This window comes from Aythya ferina (assembly GCF_964211825.1).
Source record: "Aythya ferina genome assembly, chromosome: 3".
Lineage (NCBI taxonomy): Eukaryota > Metazoa > Chordata > Aves > Anseriformes > Anatidae > Aythya > Aythya ferina.
The window spans coordinates 6059993-6072066 of NC_140298.1; the positions used below are offsets into that span (position 1 = coordinate 6059993).

General features: G+C 37.9%; 1 protein-coding gene across 11 annotated transcripts in view; it reads left to right on the top strand.

Moving 5' to 3' along the window:
* PLCB4 (phospholipase C beta 4) overlaps positions 1–12074 on the top strand; it is a 233445-nt gene that overhangs the window by 174001 nt on the left and 47370 nt on the right. For 9 of the 11 annotated variants that reach the window (XM_084513193.1, XM_084513192.1, XM_084513194.1 and 6 more), the window contains 7 exons: positions 1870–1960; positions 2868–2963; positions 4485–4585; positions 6261–6296; positions 9019–9160; positions 9775–9859; positions 10086–10210. In XM_084513193.1, the coding sequence (XP_084369319.1) occupies positions 1870–1960; positions 2868–2963; positions 4485–4585; positions 6261–6296; positions 9019–9160; positions 9775–9859; positions 10086–10210 (676 nt within the window). The remainder of the gene's footprint in view (positions 1–1869; positions 1961–2867; positions 2964–4484; positions 4586–6260; positions 6297–9018; positions 9161–9774; positions 9860–10085; positions 10211–12074) is intronic. The other 2 variants (XM_084513188.1, XM_084513189.1) reach the window with 1 other exon arrangement.

Consider the following 12074-nt stretch of genomic DNA (forward strand, 5'->3'; position numbering starts at 1 on the left):
CTACTCCCCCAGTCCTTTGCTACTGTCCTGAGCGATGTGCTCACTGTCTGCCAGCAGCCACCCAAAACCTACAGGCATTCTTCAGTGCTGTGGGAGACCATGTCAAAGAGGATTCTGCTGTATTTGTCATCTCCTGCCAGGGGCCTCCTGGTATTATCATTTTCAGAACTGTGCTTTTCTTGGGTTTCCTTGCATGTTGCAGGGACAGCAGCTCACCAGGCTTGGTGAATATCAGGTCATTGCCATGAAAGGCGCATCCGAGAGAACTAAGCCTGTAATGTTGCCTGCTAATGTATGTAGCACCTTGCCACGTTCCTCACAAATGACAACCTCCAATAGCTTTCAGGCAAGCCTAAAATAAAGCTGGCCAAAGAGAACCATGCTGCTACCTCAGGGCCCAGTAATTAGTCTCAGCTGCCTGTGCTCTGTAGCACTACTTAGCCTTCTGCAGTTTGTGCCCCTTCCTTGTTGTGGGTGAATTCGGTCCCCAGCTGCTACCAAAGCAAATGCGGCAGAGATGGCCGCAGGAGCCTGAATTGTGTATGAGTGCTTGTTTTCTGGTACATCTACAGACTGAGGAGGACAGAGTTTAGAGAGAGACAGCACTGGCTGAAGCAGATTTAGTTTTAAGGAAAATGAAATATTTGTCCAAATGGGCATGCAGCTATGCCGTGTGCCTGGGAATGCTTGGGGTTGAATGAGCTCTGCGGCACTGACATCTAGTGGAATTACAACCCAGGCACTCTCAGGAACAGTTGCATTTTGTCTTCATCCAACATGCCAAAACTCCAATGACTATGCTAGCCCTGGTAGTTATGGATATCGTTACCTTCTTGGAAGGAGGTTTGCACTCATTCTTGTGGCGTTGGGCTGTTTTATTTTTGTTGTTGTTATTTTTTCCCTGGTTGTCAGTTGTCACCTCTGCTTCTTTTATTGGGTTTCAAGTTGTGGTGCTTTGTTCTTTTGTTTCATTGTCCACAATGCTGCTTCTGTGTAGCTCAGAGTTGGATTTAAGGATCAGAATATCAGAGTATTTCTTCTAAGAATTTTTACTAGTCCTGGCAATATTTTCTACTCCTGTATCATTTATAGTTAACTGGGAACCACAGTCCATTGTAGCAGTGACTCCCTCTATAATATCCTTAGCAAGCCTAAGGTGGAGAGTGCGTTACTTATCATATCCAAACTTGTTTCTTAGCCTCAGTGATGTGATGAGGCTTAAATCAGAGGACTTTTTTTTTTTTTTTTCCCCAGTAATATATTTTCTCCCTCCTGGAGTTGGTGTAAAACCTTTAGTAGTACTTCCTGGCTATGTCAGACTTGCCATTTGGCTTTCACAAATACTGAAGATGTGACCCTGTAGCCCTACTGGCAAAAATAGTCTTCACTACTTAGCTAAGGACTGGGCAGAGTTTTCTGTTCACCAGTGCCAACCCACTTTTACTCTGCATATGTGGGCAGCCTCACTTATATTATTACAGCTTGAAGGGACTGTAACAGGTGAGTTATTTAGAGATGAAATTAGAAAGGGCTAAACTCTGACTTAAACTCCATGTGAGCCACATGTAGAGAAGGAAAGTAAGAAGTCCTCTGATGAATGGTTGGAGGTCTCTTCTGTGCCTACTGCTAGGCAGCACAGAATGGGAGACAGTATGAGCAGTGCAGATGAGGATGAGCACAGGTTTCCCATGAGATAGGGAAAAATCAGAGGAGACAACTGTAGTCAGACTACCTCCAAGGGTTGTGCCTGCGGTGGCACTGCTTGTTCACTGCCCCTTACCATTACAGTCCTAATGTCAAAATCCCCAACTGAGTTACAAAGAGGTCAAATAGATGTCATTAAAACCTTTTCTATAAATTATTTTACAGCTTGATCCAGGTAAAGCCTTACCTTCTCCTAACGACCTCAAAAGAAAGATTCTCATAAAGAATAAAAGGTTGAAACCTGAAGTAGAAAAAAGTAAGTAATCTTGTCTTAAACAGAAGTCTAGATTAATTTGCATGGACTTTGTTACTAAGGCTTCCAAATTGCTCATACATTTCTGTTAAAGAATATGAATTACATGTAAATGATACTTTGCCCTTGTGTTTCATATGACTGATAGAGCTTAGGCCTTGCTATCTGCATTCAGCAAGGGCATAGACAGACCTGGAAATGTAACCCTGGGACTTTATCAGATTGCTGTTCAAGCTAAAATATAACACAGATAGGATCTCTAGTAAATTCTGCCTACACTGGTATGTTTACATTGCTATGTTTTTCCAGGATAAGCAAAAAATGAAATGGAATTTCAAATTGCTCTTCTTCTTGTTATTGCCAGTTCTGATATTTATCTCCTTTCAGTAATAATAATGTTGCTATCTTAGTTCCCAGTATGGCTGAAGTGATAGACCCTGGTCCTTCTCCAGTAACAGATAAGCATGCAGACCTTCTGCTGACTTCAGTGATACATGATTGTGTTCATACTGTCTTGCTGAAACGCACAAGGCAACACAACTGAAAATTCAAATGCCTTTTCTCCATTTGCATACATCAACCACCAAAGAGATAGCTGTCTACTTATCTTTTGAAGAACTAATATGCTCACTCCAAAGGTCTTTGAAGTCTATGGAAATATTTTCTGTAACTTCAGTGAGCTTTGGATACAGCTCTTACTGACCACTTTTCATATCTAAGAACAGTATGTGTCTAATGATGTTCATGCTCTGTAAAATTTTATTGCTAACTGAAAACTCGATCTTAAAGATCCCATTAAATAAAAGTATTTCTCATGATCAGAGAATCATTTATAATTGTTCTGATGTATTTAATTGTGTACAAACTGTTGATGTCATGAATGATTACTTTTTATTTTTCTTATGAACAGAACAGCTTGATGCTTTGAAAAAGATGATGGAGGCTGGAGAAACTGCTGCTCCTGTAAATATCCTGGAGGATGATAATGAAGAAGAAATAGAAAGTGGTGAGGATTTCATAGAGAGGGGCTCTCAAACACTGCCTATTGTAGAACAGTAGGCTGGCATCAGTAGTATGTGCATTACCCACAGAGTCACAGTCTGTGGCAGGAGCAGAAAGTGTGGGCTCAATGCAGGACCATTTATACAGACTTCCAGCCTTGCCATCTCATCTCACATAGATACTACAACTGCTCCGGGCTCTGTTATGGGCTGTGGTAGAAATGTGAGCTCAGTTAGTACTAGTGGTAATTTTTTACTTCTACTTCCTGTTCAGAAATCATACTGGAGCAGAAACAAAGTCAGTTTTCACTGTACATATATGTGTTGAGGGAGGGAGGCGGTAGAGGGACTGGGAACCAGTAATCTTTGTTTCAAAAAGGGATTTTGTTACTATTTATAATGCTTGTGTCAACATCAGATTGGATTATTGCATTATCATTTATGAGGATAAAATCAAAGATAGGATTTTTCTTGCCAAACTTCAGATGCCTTCAGTATAAACATCTAGATATGAGCCAATGATGCTGAATGTCTTTATGGCCAACAGAGAAAAAAACATTTTTAGGTTGTGATTTACCTCACCTATGTCCACCTTCTGAAGGGATAAATCATTCAGTACCTGCAAGTGTCTGTACCACTGGCCTGTTAACCTGTGACTCTGACAGCAAATGTCCCAGCTTTAGCTTATCCCTTGATCCTCTCCTTGAATTTTTCCTAGCACAAAGCCACTGATGTTACAGTCAGTAGAGTTCAATGCGATAGATATTCTTGGTGATCCACGGTGTCTGTCCTTACAGTTCTGGAAGAGACTGAAGTACAATGATTTTTTGGAGAGGCCTCTTAGTGTCTTTCTTCAAATGACCTAAGAGCACAGAGGAGATTCTGTTGTTTGGCAAGCTGATTTCCATTGGAATGCTTATTTCTAATAATGCTATTATTAATTATGTGCTAGACCTCAAGAGGCTCAAATAAGTATTTTCTAAAATTATTGTTTAAGTCCATCTGTGTAATGTGGTTAATGATTTTTTGTTAATAAGGGACATTTTTAGCTTCCTTGAGAATACCATATTCTTAACAGAAAATCACCCTCAAAGCAAATGGGAAGGATCCCCTATAACAGGGGCACATGAGGAGTTTGGATGCAGGCAACCTTTTTCATCTTTAGTTAGAGAACCTTGCCTTCATTTCTTGTTATTACCCCGAGCCTGTATTGCTGGTGCATTTTTGTTTGTTTCTTTCTTTGTTGGTGGTGGTTTTTTGCCTTTTTTTTTTTTAAATCAATGATTCCTTCAAAAATATGCTAATAATATCCCGTATTAACCATGTCAAAACCACAAGAATCTCAGGCCTTATCTGTAATTTATTACTACTAAATCCTTGGAAATCTAATACCCTGGATTCTATTTCTATATAAAGGTATGCTGTAAGCAAACCTGTGTATTCAACTATTATTTGTTTCATGTTTCACACTAAAACAGCAGTTTGCTGTGGTTTTTGCACTGATCCTTCTTTCTTTTTTTGTGCAGCTGACCAAGAAGAAGAAGCTCATCCAGAATACAAATTCGGAAGTGACCTTACTGTAGATGATTACTGTCAAAAAGAAGCTGTTGCCATCAGTGTCAAAAAGGTGGGATTGCTTTTTTCTTATATCTCTTTGAAAGCTTTCCATGGAGGTGGGTGTAAAAGACATTGTGTTTTGTGGAAGCATCACAGCACAATCAGAAGAGTCAAACACAAGATCTTCACTAGATTCCTAATGTTTCATGAGAAGACAAGATTTTGTAGATCAAAATACCCTCTGCTTGTTCGGGCAGAATACTTATTTAGGAAACAGAATGAGTATGAAGGAAAAAAATGTGTACATGAAGTTGGAGGATTTGACCAAACATACTAATTAAAGGCAGCAAGCAGTTTCTTCCCTCTGGCTCTGATATTTTACTTTGCATCTCAGTTTTAGAGCCCTAAGATGAGGTGAATATCAGCTTTCTTGCTCAATAAAGCTTTCTTGCAAGGCTGCATCCTATGTCTTTGTTTCAGGGATTCTTTATCGTTAACTCTTAGGGTAGATTGTCCCTTTCATCTGCAGCACTAAAGGCAAAATAGGAAGATCACTCTCCAGTGGGATGGTACTGCAGTGGGGCTGTGCCAGAGAGCCAGGTGGCAGACAGCATAAGAGTCCCCTTTGTTCTACTGGTGTTTGGTTTAGTGCAATTTAGTTTTCAGGAACAGAATATTGGTTGACAATAATTAGATACAGACCACTGGAATTCAAAACTAAGCCTGCTCTGGTCCTGAAGACAGTATTGCTACTTGTTACAGGAAAACAAAACAAAACAAAAATTGAGTACTAAGGTATCTTATCAGATCATGCTTCTCTGTCACTCAAGTGTTTTGGCCACTTCTCACCTACCTGGCTACCTTTGGATCTTACTACAGATAGAAGTATAGGTACAGAAAATCTTTCATAGTAGATGTTGCCCTTGGCACTGTGTCTCTCTTCAGCAGTATCACAGAGACATCAGACCTGTCACCTTCTTGGTTTCTCTTCAGTTCTCCATCTTTGCTTCTTCAGTATTTTTGTGGATCTTTGCACTGAACTGTTTAACTCCTCTGTTCTAGGGCTGGTTTCACTTGCTAAATCAGCTTGTCCTTAACTACCTGAGCATTTTTCTGTTTATTACTTTTATTTTGTTTTTCAAATTAGTCACTCATCATCAATATATACCCTTTGTTAACTCCTCTGCTTCTTTGCTGATCAGTGACTTGATCCTTATTCTTTAGGAATGTATATTCAGAGCCAAGTCAACATTTATCTAAGACACTTGGTACTGGCAGTTTATAATTGAAGACAGACAGCAGAGAGGCTCACTTGTCCCATTGCAAATAACATCTTGAGATAGGCCTTTTCCAAACATGGACATCTAAAGCACATTTACAGCTTTCTTAACCCTTAAGTTTTCAGAGTCTGGGCAGCCTACATATCCAGATGATCCTGGTGTGACATTCTTTCATTCTTCTCTGAAATTTCCAGTCCCTGACATCTAGTGATAAGAACTGGGCTTAACTGTCAGGCATCCTCTCTCCTGTTCTAACTGCTAGCCAGCTGCTGACTTTCCTACCTTGTGTACCCAGATTTGAAAGAAACTTCAAATTTTTGCATATGGGACAGATGAGCCATGCAACAAAGTGGAAAAGGGTGTACTTTTTGCTAAATGCATTAACTTTTTGATTTTTTTTTCCTTACTGTGAGTGTTTCCTATTGCATTTTCCTTGGGTAATGCATATATATTTTTTCCCCTTAGGCTGTTGAAGATTCTGAGCAAGAAAACAATAAAAAGGTGACATGTAGGCTGTTACATAGTTTGTTTTATTGCTTTATATATAAAATACATATTACATGCATTCTTAGTGGTTTGCCAATTTTATGTGCAGTTTCACTTCTCCTACAGTACATTTCTGAAAGTGACTCTGCCTCCTTTCCTCCTCTTTAGTTGTATACTGGTGTTAGGTCTCAGAAAACATGGGGACAGACAGGAGTGTATGACTTGTACCTGATTAGAAGTGTCTGATCTCAGTCTCAAATGTCATGCACTGGGAAACAGCAGTTCTTTGGATGGTGTTGAGATGCATCTTCCCCATTATTTTGTTTGGTTGAGTTTTGTTTTATTTTTAATCCTTTCCCTTACCTTGACTGCACTTTGTTTTCCTTTCTCTTTTTCCTCCTTTTGCTCTCCCTTGGGACTTCAGCATTTATCTTCTCCCAAGAATCCCTTCTGTAAGACTCTTTCCACCTCCTTCCACTCTTCTCCATCCTTCTCTTCTGTCATTAAAATTGCTCCTGTTCTAACCACACTTTGTTTCAGTCTATTTTGTTTTCTAAGTGGGTTCTGATTCTTTTCTTGATGGTGGGGAGGTACAAATAACCTGGAAAGATCAACTCTCCCTTTGTTCTATCTCTCCCCTAAAAGTGTCATGTCCTGTCGTAACCATTATGTTGTCTCTGTAGTCTTTAAGAAACATCCCATCCCTAGTTCACTTCCCTAGTTCGTAGTTTTAAAGTTCAAAATTATTAGCTGTGAACACTACAAAAAGCATAGCCTGTTTATTGTTAAAAATTGCAAGTCTGCAGGTAACCAAGATAAAATTAGTGGCCAGTAGATTGTCTTAGAAAATGGTCATAGAGATGGTGTGTCAGTAATTTAGTCATACAGCTGTACCCTGCAGGGTGCTTATGTTCAGCACTAATGCATAAAGTTTTGAATTCCTTTTCACTGTGATTCAGTACTTACATGTTTTTGGATCAAAATAGTAAACTATGATTAGCAGTTCTGAGCAGTCAGCAGAAGGCACATTGAAGAAGCCTGGTTTTTAGAAGCTGAGTGGTCAGTTCTTCCTGAATATTGGCCTTCCAACAATGATGAACCTGAAATGCACTAGTTTCCTTTGAAGGAATTTGGCCTTAATTTGATCTAAACTATATTACAAAATATTGATTTGCTAACAAAAAAGCCTATATTCTACTAATAAAAGCATGCATCATTTGGCATATTCGGGAAACAAATCTGTGAACCCTCAACATTTGGATTCCTGAAAAGCAGTTGGTTTGAGCCCTGGTGAGCAACACTGAAATAAGCATCAGTTTGATTTCATGGGCCTCTGGAAGTTTAATTCAGTCTAAACTGTGAATAAAACCATGTGTACCTGGACTCATTCTGGTAACTTGTCTATTCCACACAGTCCTTGTGACTAATCTTAGCATATCAGGGCGTATATTTTTTCTTGGAATTTGTTTTTTGAAACATGTCAGAACTATATAGCAGGTGCAGGTAAATGCCCATAATACTGACAAGTAGATTCACATTTACTTTTATCTTCCATTTCCCGAATAAATAAGTTGCAGTAGTTTAGGTACCGTGGACTGCCTTCTTCCATGCTTTAATGCTGTGAAGTATGATGACGCTTACTGCTTAAGAAAGGACTTTGCAGTTATTCACTGTTATGCACTATTTGCTGATACAATAATGGAGGAGAACTTCCTGACAAGCATGGATTGCATTCTGAAAATAAAAAGCTGTGCTTTAAGAAATTTTGAAGATACTTAGTACTTTGGTGTTGAAGTTCACAGTCAGCCTACAGGATGCTAGATTTTTTGGTAATTGGTTCACTAGTAGGAGAACAAGCAAACAAGTTTGTGGAAAAATGCTGTGAACTGTAAACCTTGCAGAACTTGCATGAATTTACGGAGATTTTTTTTTTCTTCTCCCCAGTGAAAAGAATATATTTCAAACTGATTTAGGGAAAGGAAAAAGTGGAAGGAAGATTGACAGGTAGACAGTTTGATCTGCAAAAGTTGGCAGGTAGATCCACATGAGAAGTGCTTCATATTGTGGTTTTCTATGATGCGAGATACTTGCAGAAAACTTGCAGTTCTATTAAAATATAGTGCATCCTCACGTAAATCATGGATTCACATGTTTATTCTTGTAAGTGGCCAGAGATATGAGCTTGGTACCATGTCTCTTGTTGGTCTTGTGACATCTATCTCTCCAATGAAAGCTGCAAATCCTATTTTTTTGGTTTGCTTTTATAAGTAACAATTAGCATTTGAATCAATTTGTGTTTTGATGCTGAGAAAGTTGTTCTCAGTATACAGTGTGCACTACTCCACAGTTCTTATCAGAAAATGTTTACTAAATTGCAGTTCTTAGGAATTTATGTGACAAAGAGCATGATCTCCCAGCATTGTTCAGTCCATTGTAACGTTTCTCTTTTATCCCCAAAATTACCCTACTAACATCATGAAATATTACCCACTGCTTAGGATCTTCTTTTTTTTGATCATCAGTCCTCTCACATGCATCCTGTAATATCGAGAATGTTTGCTGCATATATCAGCAAGAAAATAAATCATAATTTGTGACATGAAATTTCCTCTTTTCGTATATAAATATGCATTTTCTTTAACTTTCTGCAGATTTGGGTATACTTTTGTGTCACATTTTAAAATCTATCAGTATTTGCATACATAAATAGTGATTATTCTTTTTAATGTGTTTTCAGGGTTTAGTAACTGTTGAAGATGAACAAGCGTGGATGGCATCTTACAAATATGTAGGTGCCACAACAAATATACATCCATATTTATCAACAATGGTCAACTATGCTCAGCCTGTAAAATTTCAAGGTTTCGATGTAGCAGAAGGTAACATAAAAGGTTGAATGAAATAAAAGTATTTGTCTGCTTATTTTAGGTATTTTTTTTTAATCTCTATATTTCATGAATTTAGAAATAGATTTAGTTTAATGACTGTCATCCGTCTCCCTGAATATAAAGTTAGCATGCTATTCTATTGATCATCCACATGGAGTCACTAAATTACTGGGAGAATATGAAGCTGTTGGGGTTGATTATATTCTTTAGACCCTTTCAAATAAATTACCTTTTTTTTTTATTTCATCTTTCAGTAAAGTAAGGTGAGAGTGGTTGTCACAGTGGTCAGCAGTTAGCTGAAGCTTTTATATTGCACTACTAGACCATTTATCATGTTGTTTGTCTTATCTAGCAACACAACATAGGCTCTAAAAAGCAATTTTCTCCTAATGAAAAAATTAAAGTTTTGATTATTTCCCAGGAAGTGAAAGAAAATAGCAAGTCAGAACTGTTGCTTAATTTCTCTTCAGTATAATTTGATTCAATGAGTGACAGATAACGGGGAAGCAGACCTAAATTTGCTATATCCTTCTGTTAGGTATAGTGTATTATTTTGAATATGATACTACAAAAGTGCTTTAAAATATCTTGTCTCTTCTTTCTAGAACGTAATATTCATCATAACATGTCTTCTTTCAATGAATCAGTTGGACTGGGGTATTTGAAGACCCATGCCATTGAGTTTGTGAAGTATCCTTTCAAGTCCTCCTGGCTATTACTAGGACCTCCTCTCTATTAATGCTACAGATAAACAACAAATGAACACTTCTAGATTTGCAGTGTTCCATGTCTATGGTGGAACAAAGAAAGTAGCTTTATAAGAAACAGTAAGATTAATGTAAGAAATACTGAAGTTATCAGGATGTGACCATACATTTCTATGATGTTATTTCATTTTCCTTGATGAATTATACAGTTATAATAAACGACAAATGAGTCGGATATACCCAAAGGGAGGCCGAGTGGATTCAAGTAATTACATGCCTCAAATTTTCTGGAACGCTGGCTGCCAGATGGTCTCACTGAACTATCAGACCCCAGGTAGGCAGCAACGACCAGTGAACCTCGATCCTAAAGAATGATTTGGACAGTAACTCTCAAACAGATGCCATGGATTTGCTTCTGGCATTTTTTGAGGAAACGGACATATGGCTAAATAATATGGTGGGGGGGAATTATGGAAGCATAAGATAAGGAGCAATTAAAAAGCTCTACTCTGAAGGAAAATTTAGTCTCCTTTCATGGGAAAATAATAAGAGTACTATAACTTCTCAAATGATAATGTTTTATTAATAAAAATATTAATTGCAGGGGGATTGCTGTTTTCACAAAACACTGCTTTGGCACAGTTTTGTGTGCATCTCCAAAATAAAGATGAAGGGAGTATACAAATTAAGATGGTAAAAAGTAGTGACTGTGCCAAGTGTGTTTCTAGACCAACTGTTGTGAAGTGTTAGAGAGTCATGTGTTTAGCATCAAAGAATGAGGTCTGAGATCACATCTTAGAGAACAATACCCAGGACTGTAAATGCCTCTCCACAGCAGATACTGAGAGGAGTTCTGTTGTTCTGTTCAATCAAGGTGTGAGTGTAACTAACAGGGTGTTTGTTTTGTTTCCTTTTATAATTAATATAGGAATGTCTTCGGCTATATATGTAAAAGAGCAGTTTTTCCATTTTCATCTTGTAGCTGTGATAGGACCAATGTTCTGTATTTTTTTGCTTTTCTTTTCTTTAAAGGTGATTTTGGTACTGTAGAAACTTCTAATGATTACGAGCTCTGTTCTTGGCACCCTTGCCATGACTGATTTCTAACTGAGGAGGCAAGAGAAAGCTGTACTGGAGTAACTGCTCGTAAACCAGTTACTGAACGTGGTTTGGAGATCAGAGCACATATGCAAGCTTAACTCTTCTCCCAGTGCTGCTTCTGCCCATTGCACATTGTTCTCAGCCCCTTTGTATTGCAAAGTAAGAGTGTTCATTTTGTAATTGGAAATGAACAACATTCCTCTGTTAGTCTTCCATGTTCCGGCGGTGCTGGCAAGCTGAAGAACAATTGAGGAAATAGAAGCTAAGGCTGTCCAGTAGGGTAAATAATACCTCATATGAGCATATGAAAATCTTGTATTTTGTGTAACAGAGAACATATAGAAGAAATGTTCCCTTTTATAAGTAGTGTCTGTGAGCAAAAGAAGACCTTTGTTATTGCTAAACAAGGATGTTGTGTTTCAGTGTAATTTGAAACCCGCAGGAAAACATATAAAGTTTGGGAGAGGGTTTCTGTTTACTCTTCTGTCTTTATAGACAAATGCCATAATAATGCACCAAATAAAACTCAGGTGCCTTAAAAGTTGAAACTAAGCAATGCTGCAGTGATATCTGTGGTTTCTTTTTGTGGTACTTTATTCAATTAAATCCTTAGAAAAAGAGCAATATTCATCTCGCCTTCTTTAAGACATCAGGATACAGGCATCTTAATCAGAGGTGGTTCTGTATGATCACTGGCGAGAAATACACAATTCCAGAATGTTTGCTTTAGATGTCTATCTTAGAACAAAATTAATTTCACTGTTAAAAGTGTCTGTTATTTAAAGTGATTCTGGATCACTAGCATGAAGAGAGCAATCTGTACTGTAAATGCCAAAAGTTAGATGACTAAAATCCTATCCCAGGTACTTAACAACCACAGACTATGTTTGAATTCAGGGAGAAACTGTTTTCTAAGCACTGCTTGTGCTTCAGCATGGTTGATAAAGCTTTTATAACTGTGAAGAAGCCTGAAGTTTTCATATTGCTTCCTTTTGGTTTGTAGGTCTGTGTGTATTTTATATGCATTAAATTTAAATTTTCATTTAAACTGATTATTTTGGACACACAGTCTTATTTTCTTCTCTAAAAAGGATTGT